We start from the raw sequence: 26,674 nt of genomic DNA, 5'->3' as shown, positions 1-26,674 counted from the left end.
TTTGGTGGTATCGGAGAGCTTGGTTATACATTACAGCTTGGTGCGTTTAGGGTGATTGCTGGTTCTGTGCAGATATGTATGTTGGTTGATGGGTTTCTTGTATATCATGGTCTGTATTTTACCATTCTGGATGGTGATCATCATGTCTCAAAAGGAGATGTTGGTGTTGGAGTATTCAAAAGATAGTTTGATGGAGGGGTGATGATTGCTGAATTTCTGACGGAAATCAATCAGAGATTGCTGGTTTTCTGTCCAAATGATGGTGATGTCATCAATATATTTTAAGTATAGCAAGAGTTTGATGGTGCAGTCCTTGCGGCATTCTTTTTCCAGGTGGCTTATAAAATAGTTGGCATACTGTGGGGCTGTTTTGGTGCCCACAGTTGTGCCCAGGGTCTGGAGGAAATGTTGGTTATTGAAAGTGAAGTTGTTGTGTGTGAGGATGAAGTGTATACAGTCAGTAATATCTTTGGGTCTGTACTCTGAATTGTCATCTTGCTCTTTTAGGTATGTAAGACAGGCTTGGATGCCATCCTGGTGTGGGATGTTGATATATAAGCTGGCAACGTCCAACATCCAACATTGAATCTGAGCTTGGAATGTTTTAAGGGGTTGGTGTTGTTTCTCTGATGGTTGTTTTGTGGTTGGGAAAGTTGTTCCTGGAGTAATTGGTTTAATTTCTTCTTTTTATCTTGGATGGGTGTTTTAGAAAATCTTTGGTAGTCTGGTAGTCTCTTTGTATACATTGTATAATATTAGGAAAGATGTCTGGATTTTTCTTTTAAGTTGTCGTAGCATGTGGTGATTTCCTTCCTGAGTTGATCTCTTTTGGAGTAGATTAGGTGAAGATGATTTCTAATTTTCTCTGAAGTTCTCCTGCAGAGCTGTAAAGCATATTTGGAGTTGTGTATAGTAGTCAGAGGTTTGTAGTTGTTTAGTCTTTTGGGAACAATGTTGTGTTTCTTGCATAGGCTTAGAAAATATATGTCACTGTTGAGTATGGCTTCTTTCTTTGTCTTGTTGTGTAGATTATTAGCTATGTAATATATCTCCCTAAATTTGGGGTTTGGGCTTGTGATCTAGGACTGGGTGTGGGTGTTCCACAGGTCCTCACAACAACCTACAAAAGTTCAGTACTGAGTGTATGTAGATGAAACTTTGCCCTAAGTTGAAGCAATGGGTTTTTTAAAACACTGCTTCAATTTAGGGCAAAGTAACCCCCATGTCATGTACACCTGTGTCTTACCTGCCTCTCCAGCAGTGGGAAGGGGAGGGCAAGCTGCTGGTGGATGGAGCGGTCCCTGGGCTGCGGGGATGGGGGCTGGTGTTTCCCTCCATGTTAGCGGTGCCCCCCCACCTCCCCAGGCGGCACCTGCCCAGAGGCATCCAGCTGGGGTGGTCCTGGGCCACCGCGTCTGCAGAGGGAAGGACGGGGTCCCCGTGCAGCTCATGCAAGCAGGCAGGCTCCAGAGGAAAAAAAAAAATCAGGCTTGCTGCTTTGTTTTTGGCTTTGGTGGAGCCTGCCTTCCCAGGCTGCTGCCAGGCTGTCTGCACGGACTGCCTGCACAGCCCCCAGTTGCACAGAGCCCGGTGCTTCACGTAGGGCAAAAAACTAAAATTCCTCAGAGGTGTTCTAGTTTGCTGTGCCCCAAAGCCACTTAACTCTTCTTAACACTCTTACGCTGCCAAATGTGCTGCAGCAGCTGGAATTAATGCACAATATGCTGCCGACGTCCAAACACCAACACCATTAAAGCAGTACAAAAGCATTTAACCTGCTTTAAAGTGTCGTGCATGCATGCCCCTTGTTTTGTGTACACACGCCCTTTGCCCCTACCGGCAACCACAGCCAGAAGAGTTCAGTCCCCATAGACCAGAGCAGTAGTCCCCATCCAGTGGCACACAGGGAAAATGTTATCTGCAAGACCCTCTAGTGCTGTTTACAGCTGCAGGAAATTTTGCTCTCCATAGACACATATGTCTTTGGGTTGACACTATTGCCTACAGCAAGTTATTTGATTAACCAATGGACCAATGAATAAGCTAAGCTAGAGAAATAACAATTAAAATGCATCTGATATACATTACCACCCTCCCCAGTCCAAGAGGTGTAGAGCAACCTAGGGGTGGGACAGGGCCATATAGAAGAGAATATTTTGCTTTTATATCCCAGTGCAGATGGGGAATGCTGCAGAGTTCAGAGGCAAATAGTTTTCTAGGAAACTTAGGGAAGGTTAAAAGCTGTACCAAAGAATATGTATTTCTGAACACAGAAACAGACTTGGAAGGCACTGGTGGCTGGTTGAAAAATAAAACAGGACTGACCCCCTCCATCATCTTGCCTCCATGCAGTAAGACTTAAGTATGGAGTCGGTAGACTAACGAAAGCCAGGTGGAAGGGAGCTATTTCCATGACCTATGAGGATCATTTTGTGGATGGAGTAGTACATTTTGGATAGATAAATAATGTATTTGAATCCCATTCTTGTCCCAATATATTCCATTCTGTGTTAATGAAATATGGTGTAGCATATGCAGGAAAAGGTCCCAAAGAAATGATGGAGATTACACTGCTGCAACCCCATTATTTCTGTCTCATCTTTTGGTCATCTTAGACACTACATGTGTATATCCTAGCTAAGCCAATGTGCAAACCTGAGAGCTATCTTTCTTCCATAAATAGAGATCTGAAGGGACTGCAACATCCTCTTCAAGGAACCAGAGTAATTATTACATGGATTTTTCTTTGGCATCTGTTCTAATCATTTTGTTTGTTATGTCAGGACTCGAACTGGCACCAAACATGACTTAATCCCCATTTCCTGCCTCAATGAGTTTCCCAATGCTGTTCAGATGGCAAAGGTGAGATCCCTACTTAGTATATTCACTCTCATACATGCTGTCTAGCTCTGCTTGACTATTACTTTTTAGCTTCTTTTTGCTCACTTTTCTCTTATCCCACTTTCTCCTATGGAATTCATCTTTTCACTCTTTCCCTCTCCATTCTACTACTTCCTTTGGGAAGAAGGAAATTGAAAGCAAAGCAGAATAATATCATTAACTCATGTAAATCTATGGTACACCCACACCTTGAATTTCATGTGTAGTTTTGGTTCCCCCACTCCACCTCCAAAAGGATATAGAAGAAGTAATAGAAGAGGTACAGAGAAGAGCAACATGATGAGCAGGGGCGTGGAGGGGTTCCGCATGAGGAGATGCTAAGTAGATTAGGACTTTTCAGCTTAGAGAAAAGACAACTGAGATATAGAATACAGGGCTAGAAAGGCTCTGAGCTTACCCTGTATGGCATCTATTACTGTAACCTTTCTTAGGGCAATTATGCTGTCGGCAAGCTGATCTTGCTTTCTTCTCCTATTTGACAGCCCTGGAGACTCTAGCTCTTTCCAAAATCATAGATCCATCCATGGTGACTAGACTTCAGCAGCAGCTATGGTTTCAGCTTTAGTTAAGCAGGAATGGGAGAGTGAGTCAGTTGAAGATTAAGCTCTGTCCCTGCTCTATGCAGCCATAATTCTGGAAAAAATCTTGTTTTCTTCATTCTGCCTTTCAAAAACAAGGTGTGTGTTATATTTTGGGGGTGTAGTATGCAAGGAAATAGCTATGTTCTTTTCTCCTCATTTTGCATTAGATTATATTAGCAAGGATACCTGCCAAATGGTCAAGAAGCAACATCCTTCCTATCCTGCCTGCAACCATAATTCACTCTCTATCATGGCAATGCTGAGTGATAACCATATTTCTATCTCTTCCCTGACAGCTACTCTGTGAGGATGTGAATGTTGACCGATTCTTCCCTGTTCTCTACCCCAAGGTATGCCTTCAACTCCTGTGTGTCTCTCACATTAGGGGCCTGCTGGTGGGATGCAACTGAGGCTATTTTTATCCCTCCCCCAGGCTTCACAGCTCATTGTTGCATTCGATGAACATGTTATCAGCAATAACTTCAAATTTGGGGTCATATACCAGAAGCCTGGCCAGGTGAGTGATTTCTATGCCCTCTAGTGCACAGTTCTTAAGTTCAATCATATAAAACAAGGCTGTCCACCCCCCACTCTTGCCACTGTTTGTACCATACTGTGTGTGAATGGTGCCCACCCCATGCTGCACTGCCCTGTTCCTGAATGTGCTCTTTGCTGTTCTGCACCATGCTGTATGCGACTGCTCCCCCCTTGACTTCATCCTGTCATGTACAAATGCTCCCCTCCCCACACACGGCACCAAACTATAGTACACATGGGTTCTCCCCCTGCATAGTGCAATGTGTGAGGCCCCCAGTTCCCTCCCCAGCTCTTGAGGCTGTGGGCGATTCTGCCACACCCTGCAATGCTCTGGGGGTGGGGAAAGGAAGCAGAGGGAAGAGGACCCTAAAGCACTTGGCTCCTCATAGCAATGGGGGAGTAGTGGGAGGGCAAAACCCTGGGGGTGGGAGCAGGGCACATATTAGTCCTTCCTGGGCTGCATTATGGTCCTAACATAAGATAACCTTTCTAAATCTAAGCCCAGTATGAGTTACCATAACCCAACCTGGGAATAGCTTCCCACTGTTGTGGGAAACCTCAGTCCCATACTGGTCAGGATAGCCTTAGTAGTGCCAAGAACTGGCACTTTTATTACTTACACTCTTAGTTCTAGGGCTTCCTCCTTTCCCTGCTGCAACATTGTTGGAGTGCAACCAGAAAATGGTGCCACTTGCAGGCATTTACTTTCTTAGTCCTTTTTTTCTGAGGACTCCTTGTAGCTGTCAGTACATCCTGACCTCCTAAGATCTTCTCCTTCAGGACCCCAAGGAGGTATTGAAATCCCATGTTCATTAAGTTCTTCAGGTTTCTCTCCCTTTGCAGTCTCTGAGGGGATAGGTCACCTTGCTGGTACTAGAAATGATTTACATTCCTGGAGGACAAAACCTCTGTTTTATGTGAAGGAAAAGGAGACAGCTTTTTTTGTTTGAATGAAGGAGTTTAGGGCCCTGCACCTTGAGGAGACTCCAATGGCCACATTTCATTCCACCTATTAGCCATGTAAGTGGACTTCAGTGCTTATGTGTGATTCTTTTGCACCCTTCTTGTGTCCTGAAAATCAGTTAATGCAAAAGGTTGGTAGATCTCCTCCTCCTTGTTGCCTTTTGCCACTCAATTTTAAGGGTAAATAATGGTGTGTTAGAGAAGTAGATTCATTAATGGATTTCCAGGATTCACCAAGGTGACATAATTACACTTAGGAGCCAAAGTCCATTTACGTGCCTAATAAGCAAAATAGACTCTGTCCCTAAATGCAGAAGAAGCAGTGAGGGCCTTCCTCATGCCTGCCTACCTGCCTGCCTTCTCCAGGCAAGGGGTGGGTTTGTATAAGGAATAACTGCTAGTTCTGGCAACTTCTATCATCTCTTCTCTCAACTTTCAGACCACCGAGGAAGAGGTCTTCAGTAACACTGAGGAGAGTCTGGGCTTCTTGGAGTTCCTGGAGTTCCTTGGAGACAGGATCCAACTGCAGGATTTTCGTGGGTGAGTAGCCAGCGCAGCACAGGGATTCCAAATAAACATAGCTGTCATCAGACTTATTACCCATATGAAACATTGTTATGGACAGCCCAAAACAGAACTATGGACCTTCAGGTCCCAAATCCAGCTATGTCTTCTTTTGGGAGGTTTATATTCTCCCTGTGGTCAACCTGCCAAAAAGCCATGTCCCTGATCCAGCCATTTTACCATACAGGCCAATTTTTTAAAAGGAGTGTGTAATCTGAGACTCACAAGGTGCATCTACATGTGCAATTAATGAATAAATTCTGGCTCAATTTGGGCTGGAGCAAACTGATCTCAATATTACCATCTGCATGCACATTTAAGCACAGTAATTTACTCTGCTGTCAGATAGTACCTGTGTCTGTCAGCACTATCCTACACCAGAGTAAATTAATCTACTGCACCATAATTGTGGTACATGTGTAGACAGTGGTGCTTTACTGAGCAAAAAATGAGTCTACTGCACAGTAAAGTGCACATGTAGACACACCCACAGTGTCTGTGGGGCAGCCCGGAATGGCTTGCTCTGTATTTCTTCTGAAATCTTACTAGAGTTCTAGTCCCTTATGTCATGGTTTGCTTACATGTCTCAGTACCCAAGATGGCTTGGCCCTCACTCCTAGGGACTCCCTGGCTTTGGGCTTGATTGCTGGGAACTGTGCTGAAAAGTTTGAGAGCTTTGTATAGGAATACCATGGAGCTTCTGCAATGTTTTTTCACTCAGATGTTAGACTATGTGTCTAACAAACTCAGTCTGGCCCACCCCACAGGAACCAACCAAAAATGAAAGAGCTTTGATCAGGTGTACACAGTGATAATTTTAGGTGCCAGTGAACGTTATAATCTTGGTCCTTTTTCTCTGCTTCTGTGTGACATGCAATGCTCCCCACTCAACTGAGACAGAGGTTTCCAAGACTGCATGGTTCTTCTAAGGGTGTACATTTTGACTTGGATAGACTCCTTGCATTAATTTTTGGAGTGTATGGAATATGTCAATCGGTGAGCTATTAAAGTTGTCTCTGATGATAACCTTGACATACAAGCTAGTGTTACTGTGTCTCCTTTCTTTCCTTCCCATCATTCTCTCACCCAATCCATCCTAATTCACCACATTGAATTGATACATTTAGGTTCCGGGGAGGTTTGGATGTCACTAGGGGTCAAACAGGCACTGAATCAGTCTATACAAATTTCCGAGGCAAGGAGATCATGTTCCATGTGTCTACGAAGCTGCCCTTCACAGAGGGAGATGCTCAGCAGGTACTGTAAGGAGAAGGACTGAATGATTCAGCAAGATTGGCAGGTGAATTGTTTGATGCGAATAGCATCTGGCTTAGAATTGATTCAAGCAGGGAATGATTAACGGTGGGGGTGAGTTAGTCCTTGGGGTTTACAACAAGTTGGACTTCCAAAAGGGGGATGTAATAGTGTGGGTAGTGCTTAAGGTGCTGACTAAGAAGGTACTTTGGAAGTGCTGATGGGATTAGTGCCTGGCCACAGAATCTCCACTCTAACTATTTTTTCCCCATTTCACTTGCTCCCAGCTACAGCGGAAGCGTCACATTGGGAACGACATTGTAGCCATCATTTTCCAGGATGAAAACACACCCTTTGTTCCTGACATGATTGCTTCTAATTTCCTACATGCCTATGTGGTGGTACAGCTTACATATGATGCCAGCAGGGAAACCTTATACAAGGTATATAAAGCCAATGGGCTCCTCTGTGCATTGGAAGTTCCCTCTACTGTTGTAGTTTTCAAGTGCCTGTTGTGGTTTGAAAAAGCACACAGCTTCAACTTTGAACATAAATCTTGTTCAGCTTTTATTTTATTTATACTCTCAGCCAGGTGATCAGACTAGCTAATAACAGGGATAGTACTGGCTTAAACACAATGGTGTATTTCTATTCCACCTGTTTTAGACATGAGAAGTGCTTACATCAAGCATGCATCATTACTAATATATCTTTTGCCGATTAATGAACATAATCAACTTTTGTACATACTTTTTCTGTCTATTCTACCAGGTTTATTTGTACCCTTTGACATGCTTTCCTTACCTATTATACCAGTTGATACAGATTCTATCTCAGGATGTTCCTGAGTATATTTCTAGTGTTTTGCTGTTTTCTACCAATCTCTTGACATGTAGGCTATTGACTCTTATTGCTCCAGGCATGCCTTATAGTCTGTTCCTTTTTAATTTCCTTTCATTGCTTCTGGTGACTACAAGTTTTGTTTCTATGAAAACTAAACTTAATGTCCTAACAACTGGCTGGAAGCTTATATTTTCAAAGACATTCTACCAGGGTGTGAGTATATCATTTTTTACACCTTCTGCCTGTTCTTTTTGCCATTGGATAGGGTTATTTATTAGCAACAGTGTTTTTACTTCACCTTTATTAAAGAGATTATGTTATTATGCAGCTCGATGATGGATGTGCGGCTCTATGATAGCCATGGCATGAATCTGGACAAATTTACTCACATAGCTACCTGCTCCTGCAGGATGTTGTCACTGACACTAAGACAGAAAGCGTTAGTCCCAATCTGGATTGTAATTATTACACTTAAGTAGATCCCTTCCCAGCCTTTTGGATAGGTTTCTCTCCCTGTGGTGAAGCTGTGGCATCCCAAAATCCATTCAGTCTCTGCGAGCCATACCTTAACCAGATGTGATTGTACCAGTTGGGCCCAGTCTCTTTCACTACTTTTATCTTGCACTTCTGAATAGTAATAGTAAGCTTTTTTGCAATATATCTGATTAACTTCAAGGCTATCTTCAGTGACAAGTTTAAGGCTTGGGTAGTGCTGAGCAGAAATATTATTGACAATTATTCCAGCATTGTTTACATAAAATACCTTTTTGGTTTTTCCCTCCCATTCCCAACATGACAGCAATTGCGGCCTCATCCAACTGGTCATTTGGTATACTTTACATCAGCCAAAGTAGGTGATTCAAGCACCTACTTTGAACATCTTCAAGAGACTTTTGGATGTTTATCTTGCTGGGATCCTATGACCTCTGCTGACTTACTGCCCCTGGGGCTGGGGGCTGGACTTGAAGATCTTCCGAGGTCCCTTCCAGCCCTAACGTCTATGAAATCTATGAAGATCCCAGCCAAGGCTTTGTCTAGCTATGTCTTAAAAACCTCCAAGGATGGATATCCACAACCTCTCTGGGTAACCTGTTCCAGTGTTTCGCTACCCTCTTAGTGAGAAAGTTTCTCCTAATAATCTAACCTAAACTTCCCTTGCTAAAACTTGAGACCATTGCTTCTTGTTCTGTCATCTGCCACCACTGAGAACAGTCTAGCTTCATCCTCTTTGGAACCCCACTGCAGGTAGCTGAAGGCTGTTATCAAATCCCCCCTCAGTCTTCTCTTCTCCAGACTAAATAAACCCAGTTCCCTTATCCTCTCCTCAGAAGTCATGTACCCCAGCCCCCTAATCATTCTTGTTGCCCTCCACTGGACTCTCTCTGATTTGTCCTCATTCTTTCTGTAGTGGGGGACCTAGAACTGGACACAGTACTCCAGATGTGGCCTCACCAGTGCTGAATAGAGGGAAAAAATCACTTCTCTTGATCTGCTGGCAACACTCCTACCAATGTAGATAAGTTTCCCATTAGCCTTCTTCACAACAAGGGCACACTGTTGGCTCATATACAGCTTATTGTCCACTGTAATCCCCAGGTCCTTTTCTGCAGAGCTGCTGCTTAGCCAGTTGGTCCCCAGCCTACCGGTGCATGGGACTGTTCTGTCCTACTTGCAGGACTTTGCACTTGTCCTTGTTGAACCTCATGAGATTTATTTTGGTCTAATCCTCCAATTTGTCCAGGTCACACTGAATACTAGCCCTACCCTCCAGGGTATCTACTACTTTCCCCAGCTTGGTGTCATCTGCAAACTTGCTGAGGGTGCACTCTATGCCATCTTCCAGGTTGCTGATGAAGATATAAAACAAAACCAGCCCTAGGACTGACCCCTAGGGCACTGTACTTGAAACCAGGTGCATATCTTCTACTTCCCACAGCTTAATGTTATCTGCAAATTTGCTGAGGGTGCACTCTATCTGATCTTTCAGGTAACTGATGAAAATTATGAACAAAACTGGCCTCAGGACCAACCCCTGGGGCACTCCACTTGATACCGGCTGCCAAGTAGACATCGAACCATTGACTACTACCTCTGAGGTCGATGATCCAGCCAGTTTTCTGTCCACCTTACAGTCCATTCATCCAACCCATACTTTCTTAGCTTGCTTGTGAGAATGTTGTAGGAGACCACATCAAAAGGCTTGCTAAAGTCAAGGTATATTATATCCGGTGGTCTCCCCATATCCACAGAGCCAGTCATTTTGTCACGGAAAGCAATCAGGTTGGTCAGGCATGACTTGCCCTTGGTGAATCCACACTGACTGTTCCTAATCATCTTTTCCTCCAAGTGCTTAGAAGTGGATTCCTTGAGGGCCTGCTCCCTGATTTTTCCAGGAACTGAGGTGAGGCTGACTGGTTTGTAGCTTCCTAGATCCACCTTCTTCCTGTTCTTAAAGATAGGCACTATATTTACCCTTTTCCAATTATCAGGAACCTCTCCCAGTCGCCACGAGTTGTCAAAGATAATGGCCAGTGGCTCTGCAGTCATATCAGCCAATTCCCTTAGCACCCTCAGATGCATTGCATCTGGCCCCATTGTTGCACCAATGACCAATTTGCTCAAATGATGAGTGAGACCTTATGAGGGAGACAAGGCAAGATGCTGCATTTATTGATTATAAGATTAAAAAAAGCACTTATATATACATACACACACTCACTCCCAATCACTCTGCAGATGTTATAGTTACCAAAGTCCATTGCACCATGCTGCACTAGGTGGCCGGCCTAGGCGTATGAGGTAAGGGAGCAGGGGATGCAGGTGTGTCTGCTGCAGTGAAGTTTGCAGAGTGTTACCCAATGTCTTGATGCTAAGTCTCTCTCTTTTATAGGGGTTATCAAGTTGGTGTTGAGTGACTGGTCTGCCTTTTCTGATTCTGTGCCTTCTTTGTCTGAATCTCAGTACTTTTCCATCCTGGCATATGGTTAGGCTTATGCGTCATTGTCCAAAGTGTTGCTCTTCAATCACTCTGTTTACAACATTCCTTCTGTTATCATCAGTGTAGGCTGTGCCCATTATGAAGCGGAGTTTCTAGCCTCGCGATGTTTTGCAAACCTTGTCTTATCTTTGCCAGGTACAGACTGGTTTTTTCAGCCTTCCTCAGCACAATCCACTATTTGGTAACTTGTCGACTGACACGTAGCTTACTTCTCTTTTCCCCCATCCCTCTAATGTTAGTCCCTCATTTGGGCGATATGTATTTCCCTACCAGCTTTGTCATCTTTTTTTGGATTCACAATCCACGCTAATTCTTTGCTGTTTGTGAGCAACAAGTTAAGAAGATAATGGCCCCTAGTTGGCCTCTGTTACCTAGAACAGTGGCTCTCAACCTTATTTGTACTGGGACCCATTTGTAAACACTGATGGCTAGTCCCAACGCAGTAAATAGTTTAAGTAGAAGACATACAAGTATTATGGCCCCAAAATACTTATTTCACTCTACAAGTTAAAGCAGTTAAAAAGTCTTAATTTCAAAGAGAAAAATCAACATCAACAAGAAAACATTAACAGCAATAGCAACGCTCTCTTACTCCCAAGTAACATTCATCATTGTGCAATTTGAACAAATACTGTAAACTGATCTGCTGGTGCCTCTCACTCCTGACCCAACCCCCCCTGGCCCTGCTGGTGCCTTTCACTCCTGAACCACTGCTCCCGCTGCCAGGCCCCAGCCCCCTAGTATGTGGGGCAGAGAGTGCGCATGTGGGGTTCAGGTGGAGGGGGCATGGGGGTCATATACCCCCACCCCAGATTTGTTCACCCACAATAGGCACTGCAACCTGACTGGACTGGCATGGACAGGATCCACCTTTGCAATGCCCACGCTGCCTGCCATCCTGCCTCTCTTCCAGGGTAGAGCCATGGCCTGATGGAAGTGGTGGCAGCAGCAGTGGTCTGGCCATGGTGGTGAAGTAGAGCTGTGGCCTGGTGCGTGAGTAGCTGGCAACAGGAGGGGAGAGCAGTATGCTCCCTGCACCCTGTCCATTACTCCTCGCACTGCTGGTGGCGCAGCTGGCACTGGATCCTAGCAGCGGCAGCAACAAGTCCCTAACCCAGAGGTTTTTAACAGGCCTATCTCCAGTTTCATACTGGAGCTTTGAGCAATCATATGGCTCTTTTACATAAAGTGCAACTCTTCCTCCTCTTCTCCCCTGCCCATCCTTCCTGAACAGTTTATACCCATTCATGACAGTGTTCCAATCATGTGAGTTATCTCACCAAGTTTCTGTTATTCCAATCACATCATAGTTCAGTGACTGTGCTAGGACTTCCAGTTCTTCCTGCTTGTTTCCCAGGCTCCATGCATGTGTGTACAGGCACTCGAAGTAACTAGCTATTTGCCCTAGTTTCTCAGAAAGAATTAGAACACCTCCTCTGCTGCCCCCTTCTTCTTGTGCTTCCTCCAGGTTGCCTGCTTCCCTACTTAACTCAGAGTTTTGATCTCCATCCTCTGGCAGACCTAGCTTAAAGCCCTCTTCACTAGGCCAGAGAGCCTCTCTGCAAAGATGCTCTTCGCTTTCTTCATCAGGTGGAGCATGTCTTCTCCTAGGAATCCTTCTTGAAACATTATCCCATGGTCAAAGAAGCCAAAGTCCTGCTGGTGACACCACCTGTGCAGCCATGTGTTGATCTACAGGATGCGCCCACCCCTCTTGACAAGAAGAATCAAGGACCACCTGAGCCCCCATCCCCTTCACTCTTGCACTAAGAGCCCTGTAGTTACTTTTGATCTGTCCAGGGTCTCCCCTGCTGGTATCATTGGTGCCCACATGAATAAGCAGCATGGGGTAATAGTCAGAGGGCCAGATGAGTCTTGGTAATCCCACCGTGATATCTTGGTTTTGGGCTTCAGGCAAGCAGCAGACCTCCTGAAATGACAGGTCAGGCTAACAGATGGATGCCTCTGTCACCTGCAGAAGGGAGTCTGCCAGTGGCATCTGTGGGTGGTTGCTGCCCCCGGTCGGTGCTCGCCACCCCACCACTGCCAACAGTGCTGACGGTGTCTGTGGGAGCTCCCTGCTTACCACTACCACCACCACCACCACCACCCATTGCTTCTTTTTGGTGGTGGTGGTCTCAGTTCTTCTTACCATGGGGAGGCCTGGTCTATTCTCCTCCATCAGTTGAACATACTTTTCCTCCTCTGTTGCTGGGTCTCCATATCTGTTCTCCAGGCAAACTGCTGCAGGTGGAAATGAAGTTTTCTGCTTGCTGCCAGAGAAAGGGCTGGCCCATCTTATCCCATAGAATCTGCAGCCGCAGGGGGCCCTGCAGCCAAGGGGCCATGCCCTGCTTGCCCCCTGCTGCTGCCTGCTCCATGTTTAAAGGGCTCGATGCAGGCAGGGAGCCCCTTCCTGGCTGAGGTGAGAAGGAGTTCCCTGCTCCACTCCTGCCCCAGCCCCAGCCCCAGCCGCAGGGAGGAACTTTTGTCCAAGACCCCTACCTGGTTCAAGTTAAATAAGAGTCCCGAGCATCCCAGCATTTTGCAGGCCTGTTTGCTTCAGAGAGCAGGGCTGGCCCCACCCCTCTGCTCCCCAGCTGGAGCAGTAAGGGCTGGCTGATTGTGGGGAGCAAGCCCGGCTGGGGATGCAGCTCAGTCTGCAGGGGTGTGGCGGGGGGGAACAGACTGCCCTCCCCCTTCCCCCGGAAAACCCCAGCTGAGGCCTGGGGCCAGGGAGGGGGAGTTAAACTCCCCTTCCCCTACTCAAAATTACTGTTGGCTGCAACTGTGGACTGCAAATCCCAGAGGTACCTGGAATCAGGAAGAGAAAGTGATAAGCAACCCTGCAGAGTCCTGCTGCTGTGATTTTGGACTACAAATCCCAGAGACCTTGGAGGCAGCAGGAAGAAGAAGTGAACACACAGTTCATGCTGGCTACGCCAGAGAGCCGTGCTCTACCACCCCTTGTCATTCTGGCTTGAGCCACTTCAGGCATGTGGCTGCATTGCCTGAATCAAAGGTAAATGTCTGTCCACTTCTGTTTCGGTTTAAACTGTGCAGTTTAAACTAACCTGCAGAGGCTGAATCAATTCAGCCTCTGGCTTTATGACTGTCTGTACTTAGCCTGAGAGGCTGCTTGCAGGTGGCAAAGTGGAGCTTATGAGAGACTTATCTGACTGGAAGAGGGCTCATGTTTGAGTGATATAAGCCCAGAGCTTGCACCACTCAGGTAGTCTTGACCTAGTAACTATGGAGTGTGGAGCTTCTGATAGCAGAGCAGTGGGACTCCTGCTGGCTCTAAATGAGAAACTCTGCAACACAGGGAACAAGGGAAGGTACCTGGGGCAGAGAAAGGCTTGGTTATATGGGCAGGTAGCCCTAGAGAAGGCTTGAGTGCTTGCCAGAGAGCAGGTGTTTATTATTAAGCTGTATGAGCCATTTAGCCTGGAGCCCTGCAAGCACTGGCAACATGTAGGGAGTGCACGTGGGTGCAAATGCACCCCCTGAGCATGGCGGTGCACCCCCAATGAAAAGGCACCGCTGACATTGTCAGCAGTCACTGCTCACCATCAACTTCCCACCACTGCTGACACTGCCAGTGGCATTTGCGGGCAGTCAGCAATCGGTGCTGGCTGCTGTCGACGCTGCCAATGGCGTCTGTGGGTGGTCGCTGCCCCCTGGTTGGCACTCGGCACCCTCCCTCCCTCCGCTGCTGACAGTGCTGGCAGCATCTGTGGGAGCTCCCCGCTTACCACTGCCGCACTCCCGCTGCCACCAGTGCAGCCGTGCCCCCACAGCCGCTGGGGGCATGTGTCATTCATGTCTGCAAGGCCAGGCAAAGCTTATTTAGAGGGCCAGGAGCCCAGCAGGGGCTGAGAGTGGGTTCCAGCTGGGGGTGCAAGAGTGAAGAGAGCAGGAACCCAGGGATCCACAAGCCCCAGTCCTGCAAAGGGCTGGGTGTGTGATCAGAGGGTCCCGGGACACAAGCAGGGCTGAGAGAGTGAGACCCAAGAAGGTCCAAAGACAGGGGGAGTACTTGAGTGTGGGCCCAGGGACAAGGCAAGGGCTGGATGAAGGTCCACAAGTCTGAGAGGGGCTGCACAGGGAACTGGGGGCCCGGGAGCCCAGAGAGAGAATGGCTGTGAAGGATACAGTGGTGAGGGGGGATCTGCAAGCCCAGAGAGAGGGGCTGTGAGCCAGACCAGGGGTCCAGGAGCCCTGATAGGGCCAAATGTGAATCTGTGTGGGACCATGGGGGTCTGAGGGCCAAAAGGAGTCAAGTGTGTGGACTTGACATCATAGTGGTCTTGCCCACAAGGCTTGGGGCATGGTGTAGGAGGGGAATGGAGCCATGCAGTTTTCCCTTAAGGCTATGGGTGCCTTACAGGGGCAGATTCAGGCCAAGAGGGGCCTATCAGGCCTGAGGGCTGGATTGAGACTAGTGGGGTCCAGGAGAGACTCAGTGGGGAATTGTTAAGATTAAGGCTCACTCTAAGTCCTATGGTTAGCCTTCCTTAATCAACCTTTAATAATAAGAACAAGGTATGGCAGGCGGGCAATTTGGGGAGAATTACAGAATCCAAGCTGGGCAGCAGCTGCAATGTTATCAGGGGATGTCCCGGCTGCCCTGTGGCCATGAGCCTTGTTATAATCCTCACAGTGCATGATGATGCTTCAGAGCCTTGCCACCTCCTCCTGTAGCTCTCTTGCCTGTTTCCTGAGGGACATTTCACCAGAAGGCACCACTCGTATTGCAGGCACTCCCCTACCTGGCTGTTGCTGAAAGGAGCCTTCAAGCTGCAGTTTCCGCAGTGCCAAACCAGGACCTGGGTGACAGCTTTGACAGTGAGTGGTTCTGCCATCTGGACAGACACCTCACAGGTGCAAACAGAGGCAGTAGCAGTGGCTCTGGCACTGCAAAATCCTCCAGCCATTTCTCTGGGTCTCTTAATCTGCCACTTCTCTTGCTGCCCTTGTTCCAAGCAGATCTTCCCTAGCAAACTCATCTGTAAGCTGGCCTGTTTACTGCTCCTTGGTTCCAAAAGGTTCCTTTTCTCCTGCTTCCTCTCACCAAACTTAAAGGCTCCCCTGCAAAGTGCAGGGGGGGCAGGGGAAGTGGCAAACTGATCTGCAAACTGCTGCCCCTGTTTGCTGCCCCTGTTCACTTGCTTCGGGGGAGACACTTAATTTCCCCCACTGACCATGTTATGGTTCCTAGATGCCTAAACCTGGTTATGTTGGATTGATTTTTTTGGACTGAGGTACCTAGGTTTTAGATGTTGGTATTGCCAAACTTAAGTAATCTCTAAGAGCAAATTAGATCTGATCCTCTAGTTATTTGAATCATTTCTCAGTCTGAAAAATTCAGTACAATATTTTAGCTAGTAAGTGTATATTACAAGAAGGAGGGCAGGGGCAAGGCGTAGGGGGTGCATGCGGATGCACGTGCGTGCACGTGCACCCCTTGAGCATGGCAGTGCACCCCGTGCAAAAAGGCATTACCAAAACTCTCGGCAGCACCTGTAGGCAGTCAGTGCTTGCCACCCCACCACCGACACCACTGGTGGTGTCTGTGGGTGGTCCACGATCCCTGCTGGCTGCCACTGATGCTGCTGGTGGCAGCTGCGGCTGGTCGCCAACCCTTGGTTGGCGCTCACCACCCCCCTTCCCCGCCGGCGCCAGCAGCATCTGCGGGAGCTCCCCCACTTACCACCGCCGTGCTCCTGCTGCCGCCGCCATGCTCCCACCGCCGTCGTGCACCCCCAGCCTCCAGGGGCACGTGCTGTTCATGGAGGAGGGTCTGATGGTTCTTGCCAGTGACCCAAGGTGTGAGAAATCTGAGTCTGATCCCTTGTGCTGCAGCAGCCTTCTGGTGTGATCTTGGGCCAGTCAGTATCTGTTTGATTTCCCTATCTGTACAAAAGGGAAAAGAATGAATAAAATTCCCCTTCACCCAAAGGGAAAATACATATATAATTTTGTAGCATTCGGTTTGGTAATGGGGCCATAGTTGTGTGATATCAGATGCACTACAGGACAATTGGGATTAAATTGACATCCAATGGACTGCTTACTACACTGTATATTACAACTAGGTCTGTGCTACAAAGTTCTGCCTACCTGGCTATATTAGCTGGGGTGGGGTGGAATCAGTCCTTCAGACTGACAACTATGTCAGTAAAACTCCTGGAGCAGACATATCTGTCAGCAAGAAAGTGGCTTTTACATCTTACTTTGCGTTTTTTAAGGAAGGTAGTATAACTCTGGTTAAAAAAGCTTCTTATGATGGCACATATCTTATGTCCATGAAGGGGCTTTGCCAAAATAATCTATACCAGCATCATAGCTGTAATGATTTTGTAGCAGAGGTAGTCCTTACATGCCATGGAGAGAGGTACTGTTTTTGATTTGTTCTAAATGTATTGGGTAAGTTAGTAAGGTGGCCCCTTGTTCTTTTCTTACAAGACTGCTTAATTTTCTCTGGTCTTTCCAGGATCTATGGCCTATTGCAAAGATCCTCTTATATCTTCTTTTAGACCAGTTCATTGCTGTGAAAGGATGTGATATTCTGGTTTGTGTTATGATGTTGAAATTTATTTTTTTCTGTGTCATTTCAGGTTTCAGTTACTGCCCGAGATGATGTCCCCTTCTTTGGGCCCCCTCTGCCAAACCCAGCCTTGTTTAAAAAGGTTTGTATTTTTCTTATGGGCCCTGTACAAGAGTGATACAGGGACCATGGTGAGATGCACAGCCTTTGTCCTCTAGTTCATCATTTCCAATCTGGCTATGTATAGCTACAGGATTAGGGAATGGTTATCCAAAGCCTCTCATTTTACTTTCCATGAACAACTTAGTCTTCTTCTTTTCCCACAGAGTGCAGAATTCCACGAATTCCTCTTGGCTAAACTCATCAATGCTGAGTACAGCTGCTACAGAGCTGAGAAGTTTGCCAAACTAGAGGTGGGATTATGTGCTTTTGTTTGAATTAGCATTTATTAAATGCAAACAAGAGAGTGCAATAGTGGCACGTTAAGGGCTTACAATCAAAGTAAAAAACCCCAAGAAAATTCGAGGCCCCTTTTACCTTTCCTTAAAACATTAGTCCTTGAAAATTAGGGTACAGGTTTTAAGTAATGATTTCTTGCACTGGAATGGAAGTATGGAGAAGTAACGACTGGGTTTTGGTGGGGGTTGTTTGTTTTGTTTTTTTCCTCTCTTCTCCTGGCCAACAAGCAACAGTCCACTATTCAGCCAGAGCTAGTTTACCCTCTCACAGCTGCTGCTAAATTGGCAGTAGCATTTGGTTGAGCAGCAGAAAACTGCTGCCAATTTGGCAGTGGCTATGAAAGGGTTACCTCTTGCTTTTGCCTGAGCAGGAAAAAGTGTGCAAGTGAGCTGAAGAGTGGGTTCTCCCCACCATTCTGCAGGTCAACTTTTGACCGTAACCAGATAAATCTTTTATTTTTCCTCACTCTGTCTTCCCAAAACACGGCATTTGTCTTACTTGGGGAGGGGGGCGGATGGCATGCAAAAAAAATACAGCGTGTGTGCCATATTAACTCAGTTACATGGTGCATTCTTTGTCTTACAGAATACATGGTATACTGTAAATACTACTCTATTAAAAATGCAGACTGAAACCCAGAAAAAGAATGGCAATATCATACATATATATGAAATGTCAGGATTCATGTTGCTGCTGGAACTTTAACATTTTGTGAGCTACAACATTGTGTAGTGAATAGAGCACTGCCTTAAGGTGCAGGAAGCTTGTGTTCTACTCTTCCACTAGCCTGCTGTGTGGCTATAAATAATCAAGTCACTACCCCTTTCTGTCTTCACTTTAAAAAGACCTAACCTACTTTGTAAAGTGTCTTGAGACTTACTAATGCACAAATGCATCAGAGGCAGATGTTATTACCAGGGATCCTGGTTTTCTCTGTTTAAAAATCCAAAATTCTCTAATAAAATCCCAAATTCTGATTGAAAAAAACCCCAGATCTGCATTTTCCTGTAATTTAGAATGAAACACCACTTATATATATAGGTATCAGTTTATAACAGAGCACTTGCAGGGGTGTAGTGGCAGCAGCACACAGCTCACAGCTGACTGTAATGCCAATCAGGCAGGGCTGCCTGATTGGGAACAGGGCCCAGCTGTTCTTTGTAAGAGTTGGGCCCTGAATAGCCTAGGCAGCAGTTTGCTGCTGTAGCCAAAGGAACAATACTTGGCTGAGCTGCTGCCTTTGGAATATCTTTGAGGGTAAGGGGTGGGGCTATGGGGAAGGAGGAGGCCCCAGGGTCCTGGGTATGACTGAAAAATGCACCCTGCTGGGGAAGGATGGCCTGGTGGAGCTACCTGTGGCAGGGTAGCTCCCCAGAAATGCCAGGCCAGTTGTCTTCCCAGTGAAAGGTGAATATAGGGTGCCTTCTAACCCCAGCCCCACATCCCTGGTGAGTGAGATCAAGCAGGAGAAGCCCAGACTCACTGAGAGTACTGAGGCAGGGCCCAGGTCAGTGAAGGGATCTGTGGCAGTGCCCAGATTCCTGGTGGAGATCTGAGGCTGCATATAGGAGCTAGAGTGAAGCTTCAGCAGGTAGGGCCCTGAGCCTTGGGGAGGTAGCAATGAAGTTCCCAGGGCTAGGGATAAGGGGATCACGCAGTGAGGGCAAGGGGACAGGGCTTGGAGGCCCAGAGTGTGCGGGGCTTGGAGGCTGTGTGTGTGCACACACGTGTGTGTGTGTGTGTTGGGACCATGAGCTCTGGTGGTGAATGTGTTCTGGTGAGACTCTGGAGCTTGGGTCCCAGTGTAAGCCACTGGAGAAACATCTGTGAGGCATGGGACATAATAAGGGAAGGTAGCAGTCATGTGTAAGATCCTTGTCATTGGGGCACGCAAACGGGATAGCCTCCCACCTGATTAACACCGGATACATATTAACAAGGTAAGGCAGGTGGTTTGCCCAAAAGCAAATGGGCGGGCCAATGAGTAAACTGCCCCCGGGACACCTACTTGTTATACAGTTGAACGTAATATTTTATTGATATATTTATGATTTTAAAGCCATTTGGAAGCCTACCAGTGCCTCAGTCATTATAATAGAATGAATTCTAAATACCTGTATATCTGGGCGTTTGATTTTGTTTTTTTATTATGGAAAAATCAGAGCTCCTTCTACCCGCTTCACTCACCAGGACACAGGTCCAGCTATGGATTTACCTGGATGGAGCTGCAGGAGCTACTCTCCACCACACTGCTTGGGTGCCATGTGCATGTGTGCACATGCATGTGCATATGCTCCCCCTGTGTCCTGCTCCCCCCCAGCCCTGAGCAGCCCCTTGCAGGTAGCAACTCTGTCAGCCTGCAAGGGGAAACCCACAGCTTCCCAAGTTTTTTTTTCTCCTTTAAAGGAGAAAATCTGCATTTTTCTGCATTTTTTTTCATGGCAAACAGAATACCCAGATCCCTGGTTATTACATGACATGTATTGACTTGGTACGGGACAGACAACCCATTCTTAATGTTTTATTTATCACCTATTTTAAATGTGATTTCCTCGGTTTTTCTTAAGGCCACTTGGAAAGTATAAATAGAAATGAGGAAGTTAATGCAAAAAAAAGTCTAAGACAGTACATCTACTGTCAGTTTTGGAGGAGAACAAGGAAGTTTATAGAAGGTTCTACATCTGAAAGGACAAAAAATACAGTTCTTCTAGCAGAGAAAGTGAAATGTATCCAATCATGTCTGCCACACTAGAGATTCCAGATCCTGTCTGTTCTACTTTCTTTCTTCCTTACCACTCTTCTGTCTCTGTTCCTGGTACAGGAGCGCACCCGCAGTGCCCTCTTGGAGAGTCTCTTTGAGGAGCTGCAGCTTCGCAGCCGCAACATGATGGGCCTGACCTCTGGGGAGGATGACAAGATGGAAAATGGAAGTGGTGGCTTCTTTGAGAACTTCAAGGTGAGAGATTGAAGATTGCTGCAGTCACTTGGGCACTCTTATGCAAGCTGCTGTTGCCCATCTCAAACTCCATTTTGAGGTCATTGTATCTCTTGAGCCGCTGTGCTTGGGGTGGGAGGGAGTGGGGAAATGTGGAGCCTGTAGTTCTCACCAGGTTTTAATAAATAATCAGGCATGAATAAGAGCTATACACCAACTTTTATTGTGAAACAGAAAGTAAGCTCCTGCAGACCTTTTGTCTGTCTCTAAGGGATGGTCTCCCAATTCCCAAATTTCTCAGTCATCTGAGTTAGGGAGTATCTCTAAATTATAACTTCCAACACTAAAGAGCCAGCCAGGACACCTTGAATTATGCTTTGTCATGCCTCTCAGAAAGAATGCATTTTCTCTATCTCTGTCCTCCCTTTCCAGGAGGTGCTGCTGGCACAGTCCAGCATGCCATGTTATTTCTAAAGTCAGACCTCCTGGGTAGGATGAAGTGAACCCTTTCACCTCCTCTCCCTATCTCTTTTTGGCATCTGACAGAGGGGAACTTGCTCCTCTGATACACAGACAAGAGAACAGGAGGGAAGCGGACCCTTTTGTTCTCCTTGGAGTATGTCCACACACACTTTTCAGTTGTGGGTATTCGTAGTCCCTGACTGGAAATGGTTTTTGCTTTAATAGTACAAATAAAGCATGCTGGAGCCCCACATCCCTGAGGGGATAAATGGTGGTGTGCACTTCGCACTTCCTCTCTTCTGCCCAGCTGGTATGGAGCACTTGGCTGGTCAATACCTACTTCTCATTTGAGGCTGACCTGCCCTTGTTTCCCCTAGTTTGCACTTTTCTTTTGTAATACTGTCTTTCTCCTCTTAATTTAAGGGTGTAGGATTCCTATATGTGAGATGGAGCCTTAATGCTCTTTGCCTCCCCCCTTCTCCTGCTTTGTTCCTAATGTTTCTTCCTCCACACAGTGTCTTCTTAGTCCCTTTACCTTTTGTAAGACAAGGCCATTTTTTTTTTTAAAGCTGTTTCCCATTTTGGCTTCTTTCTAGTCAGGAAGCACTTCTAATAACATAAATGAAGTCTCCTAGCTTTGCAAATGTTCCCTCTTGTACAGAACTTATTCACATTATCCATTCCTGGTGCCTTTATCTGGGACTCGCCTATGCCTAACATGAGTCCTTAGCTGCTGCCCATTGGACCACAAATTAGGAAGGAGAGGGAGATGTTTCTCCATGAGAAGTTACTCGGATCAAATCTGGATCTGACTCCAGCAGTACCTCCTGGCATCAACACTTGTCCATCACAACTTATCCACAGAAGCACGTATTGTCTCTGGTGCCACAGAAACTGATATAAGTGCACTGGTCTAGATCTCAGTCCCCAGGGTGGTCTCCAATCCAGGTCTCAAACAAGTCCATTTGCTTCTCTGGGAAGCTGGTCATTACTTGTAGTCCTCATGAGCTGTGAAAGACCATCCCAAAACTAGAGATCGAGGCACTGGAACATCAGGCTCTGCGTCATGAGATCAGTTGGCTCCATCGCCTCCTGAGATCCTAAAATTAAGAAGTGTTGGCATAGTAATAGGCATTTCTTCTCCATTTCAAAACATAATGGACTCAGTGGGTTTCTCCCATCCCATCTTATCTTGCCTTTCTGGCCTTGGGGCTTTCAATCCCCCACTGATTACAGGCATTAATTGACTTATTCACTTTGTGGAGTCAGTGTCCTCTTCCTGTACTGCTTCAGGTTGCATGCCTACTCATCATTTGGTTCAGCCTGTCTCTCTGACACCACTGGCAGGATGATAATGTTCAAGGAAGCTTTCTTTTGCTCTGAAACAATGGTTCTATACTCTTCCTCAGTCAAGGGTGCTGTATGATTTCTGGATCATTTGCCAAACACCTAGATCTTCCACTGGAGGAGTTTATTAAGCCACCTATTCATACATTGATGGACATCCTATAAAAGCCTGGATCATTGATTAATATTGCCATTGTTGATGTGAGAAAATCTCCTTGGTGCTGTCATGATCTCCCCGGCAGATCTCTTCCTTGGGACCCACAGCATCACCGCAGTTTTACTGAGTATCTCTGGAAGCTAGCCCAGGCATAGCTTCTAAAGTAGGTGAGTCTTTTATTCCTTGGACTGTGAGACCAGGTCTTCTGGGTCTTTCATCCCCTGGCTATCCATGGCCCCAGAGAATTACATTCTGGCTTAGCTTCTAGAGAGGGACTTTACCTTCTGAAGGGGATGGAGAGCACCCAAAGTCATATGCAGCGAAGCAGGCAGCTCTTCTTAAACAAAACGGCAGTTAGTAGTTACCTACAATACAGTAGTTGGAGTCCTTGGGCCACAATGTCTAGGCCAGATATCAGGAAGCTTTCAACACAGCCAATAGCCCAAGCTGTTTTTCTCTCAAGACCTTCAGGGACAGATGTAACGCTTTGAACATTCTAAATATACCCCAGGTCTAGAAGTACGTGCCACTTGAGACTGGCTTAAACTTCCTGGAACATTTCGTACGCATACCAAAAAAACCAAGTACTATTTTGAGCTGGTCCTCTGTGAACTGGTTTAATGATGTGTGGATACAGCATTCCATGCCTAGTGTCTGGTCATTCCTCCAGGGTTCCCAAACTGCACTGCTCTTGCAACACATGCAAGGCAAGGGGCTTCTCTGGAATGCAGCCAGGACTCTGTGGTCCAAACCCCTGCTCCCAGGTTCCCCTCCCCCCAGGCTAACAGACTGCATCATAGGAACAGAAGTGGTAACTGTTTTTAAGTCTTTAAATCGGATAAAAATCCTGCCTTTCCCGCTCTTGGCACCTGCTTCTTTGCTCTCCATCATCAGCAGCACATCCCTTCCACTGCTTGCTGCTGCTGCTATCCTTGTCTGATCCAGGGGGATGGGCAGCAGGTAGGCTCCTTCTCTCTGCCCAGTCCCTCCAGGTGGAAGCAAGGAGCAGCTCTGGAGCTACCCCACTCAATCAACTGGGGAGTACAAGGAGAGTAGAAGCAGCAGGCAAGGGAAGTGGGGAGTGGGAGGAGAGGTGCTACTGAGGACAGAGGAGAAGGGCAGGGAGAGATTCTTACCTGCTTTGGAAACTGCTGCTCCCATGGTGTGGTCCGAAAGAGGGATCCAACTATACCTTTGTACCCTCTTTGGATCTTCCCCTGATAAATGCAGGGGGTGCTGTGTGGGCCACTGACTGTGATGCCTAGGAGGCTGCATGCTTCAGGGCACCCCCAAGATCTCTGCAACTTTTCAATGTCTGCCTTGAAACCCCATGGAGATTAGCTACAGTTAAGCTTATGGCACTCAAACTAGCTCTAGCGAGCAAGAGGGTCCTGGGGATTATTAGGGAATAGAGGAGAATCTAGGACAATCTGGGGGAAGCAGTGAAAGACCTGGATGCATGCAGGCAGGGGTCAGAAACCAGGTGCATCTAGCAAGACAGGAGCAGGAACCTGTGAGGGAACCTGAAGGGTGACTGGTAGAGGCATCATGGTAGTGGGGTGGGGGTCTTGAGACATGGGAAGGGGAAAGGAAAAGACCAGGGTTCTGAAGCAGGGCAGAGCATGTTCCCACAAACCTGTGCCTCTATACGGGATGCTTCACAACCATGCCCCACACATGCCACCTGCTGGGCTTCTTGCCCATGAAGGAAACGGAGAGCAGATTTAGGTTGGGCATTAGAAAGTAAGTCTTCACAGTAAAGCTTGCCAAAATCTGGAGCAGTGCTGTCCACTACCTTGGTGGTCTTCAAGAGGAGACTGGGCAAGCACCTAGTTGGGGTCATTTGACCCCAGTGCTCTTTCCCGCCCAGGGCAGCGGGTTGGACTCTAACCTACTGAGGTCCCTTCTGACCCTAACATCTATGAAACTGAAGTATAAGACCACTGCCAGGGCTCTAGTGTACCTAGTCCACTTCCCAGCTCTCCCCAAGGCATCAACCTACTAACAATGCTGGGCTCTACCACGATGACTGTGGAGAGGTCTGGACATAGGGTTCTATATATCTAATGACCCCATCCTAGTCAAAGCTCCCCATTGTAACCTCCTTCACCATCTAAAATCCATCCACCTCTTTTGGATTGACTCCACCGATCATCTCTGCTCTGAACCTGCCTTTCAGTCTCCTCAGAAAGGAGTTTTGAATGAAGCCAGACTGCAGGCCCATTTAGATCCTGCTTGCCAATCTCAGACTGTCATCATCCAAAATATACACATCTGAAAACAGGCAGGGGGCGAGGAGGAGGGGGAAGAGCAGGCATGAGGAGGACAGTTTGGACATCAAGAGGTGGAGATGCCCACACGGCAGAAAAATAACAATTTGCTCTAGTTGTCTACACAGTCCTTCCTGGCCCGGGTTAACACGGATACTTACACAGGCAGTTTCTCTTTTCCTGTGAGCGTTTGAAAGGCTCTGTTCAGCTTCCTATGTGCAAATTATTGCTGTGTGTCCTGGGAAATGGTGGGGCAAGAGTGGGGCAGTTCAGTGGCTGGGGGCTGCAATGGGAAGCAGTGCCCCTCCATTACTATTGTGGGCATCCAGACATAACCAGGTCTGGACCTCTGAATTGCCTTGCAGATGCTGAGGGCTCTAGTTGCCTGCGAACATATCCTCAGGCTTACACTTGTACACCAACAAAAAGCAATAGATTAGCACCAAAATGATGGTTACTCAGATTGCATTTTTTGACCCTGACATTTCTAGGTATGCAGGCAAAATAATAGAATGCCAACCATAGTGAAGAGCCCCACCTTCACTCCTAGGTCTAATTCAAGGCAAGAAAAAACATTCTTTTCCTGGGTATAAGAAAGTCAGTAAAACAGAAGTATGTAGCATTGCTGTTAAAAAGCTCATTTTTAACCCAGAAATATTATTAAAAAGTACCATAGGCTTTCACAGGTATGCAGTTGTTTTCTGCCCCGCCAGCAGATGCATGTGTAGTCAGAAAGTATGTTGTCTCACCTAGAAATGCAGAGTGTTTATATGCACAGCTTGCTTTATCATTGTAACCTGGATTCCAGATATACTGATAAGTCACCTATTGATTTTTTTAAAAAAAAGCAAGAGACATGTTTAGAGCTAGCCTTTTTATTGTTTGTACACCCAAAGCACAAGAATATGCATCTAACCCAATGGCCATCTGGCTACCTGCAGAAGCATAATGTAGATTCTCATCTATACCAAATGGGGAAACTGAAGGGGTAGGAGGAAGATGGCATGCAGCTCTGCAGCTGCTCTTCTTGAATGTGCTGAATACTTTGATTTTTTTTTTCTTTTTTCCCTCCAATCCAGTTCTTATTTACATACACAGGAGCAGGTTCCTGAGGGGGGAGGGAGGGAAGGTGGTGCAGCTTTACCTTCTTTTGCTGCTGGTTTGCTGCTGGCAGTTCTGGTCTTGGCTGCCAGACACATGTGCAGTGAACTCACAGCCCATATACAGTGAGCTCTCCACTGTCACTGCATCCCTTCTTTTTGCCGTCCTTGTTCTGCTATTGCACATACATGGTTTACTCTAACAAGCATTCTCTGATTGATTTGTTTAAATTTATTTACTTTTTTCTGCTTTAGCATACCTCTGGGAACTAGACTGAACCAGTTCTTCCATAGCCGTGGAAGGATCAATTAGCTGGGATTTATGTCTTCGTGAAAATGTGTGAATAATATGGGAAGATATCATTCACCATTTAGTAGTGTTGCCATCGTCCTGGGTTTTTTTCACTTTATTTTAGGATCTTATCTGACAAAGTTCCCCTTTTTTACAGGTTTCTAAGAAACTTAACAAAGGGTGTAGTTACAAGTCACAGTTAGCACATTCTAACTTTAAAGAATGTTAGTTGGTGTTAAAGTTAGTGCATACTTTGAGCAGTCACACATTAAGTGTAAATACTTTCTGTAACATGCCCTGCTTTCACCTGCCCAGGCAGGCGGGCAAGCCAGGACTCTGGCTAAGAGGTGCCAAGTTGGATCTGTGCCTACCCAGCTCACCTGCTCTCTGGGAAGTATAGGTGGCCCAGATTGGGGCCCCACCAGCCCCTGGAGGCCTGAATCAGGTCTACCAGTCCCCTC

General features: G+C 46.6%; 1 protein-coding gene across 7 annotated transcripts in view; it reads left to right on the top strand.

Annotated features, from left to right (window-relative positions):
* LOC109304674 (rap1 GTPase-activating protein 1-like) overlaps nt 1–26,674 on the top strand; it is a 160,124-nt gene that overhangs the window by 57,968 nt on the left and 75,482 nt on the right. For 6 of the 7 annotated variants that reach the window (XM_019527418.1, XM_019527415.1, XM_019527416.1 and 3 more), the window contains 9 exons: nt 2,784–2,862; nt 3,779–3,832; nt 3,916–3,999; nt 5,422–5,522; nt 6,674–6,803; nt 7,088–7,243; nt 17,262–17,333; nt 17,518–17,604; nt 20,472–20,606. In XM_019527418.1, the coding sequence (XP_019382963.1) occupies nt 2,784–2,862; nt 3,779–3,832; nt 3,916–3,999; nt 5,422–5,522; nt 6,674–6,803; nt 7,088–7,243; nt 17,262–17,333; nt 17,518–17,604; nt 20,472–20,606 (898 nt within the window). Of the gene's footprint in view, nt 1–2,783; nt 2,863–3,778; nt 3,833–3,915; nt 4,000–5,421; nt 5,523–6,673; nt 6,804–7,087; nt 7,244–17,261; nt 17,334–17,517; nt 17,605–20,471; nt 20,607–25,312; nt 25,434–26,674 lie in introns of all 7 variants that reach the window. The other variant, XM_019527420.1, reaches the window with a different exon arrangement.

The sequence above is a fragment of the Gavialis gangeticus genome, unplaced genomic scaffold, assembly GCF_001723915.1.
Source record: "Gavialis gangeticus isolate Ggan-Ray unplaced genomic scaffold, GavGan_comp1, whole genome shotgun sequence".
In the NCBI taxonomy this organism is placed as follows: Eukaryota; Metazoa; Chordata; order Crocodylia; family Gavialidae; genus Gavialis; species Gavialis gangeticus.
This window is presented reverse-complemented; position numbering and strand designations above follow the sequence as displayed.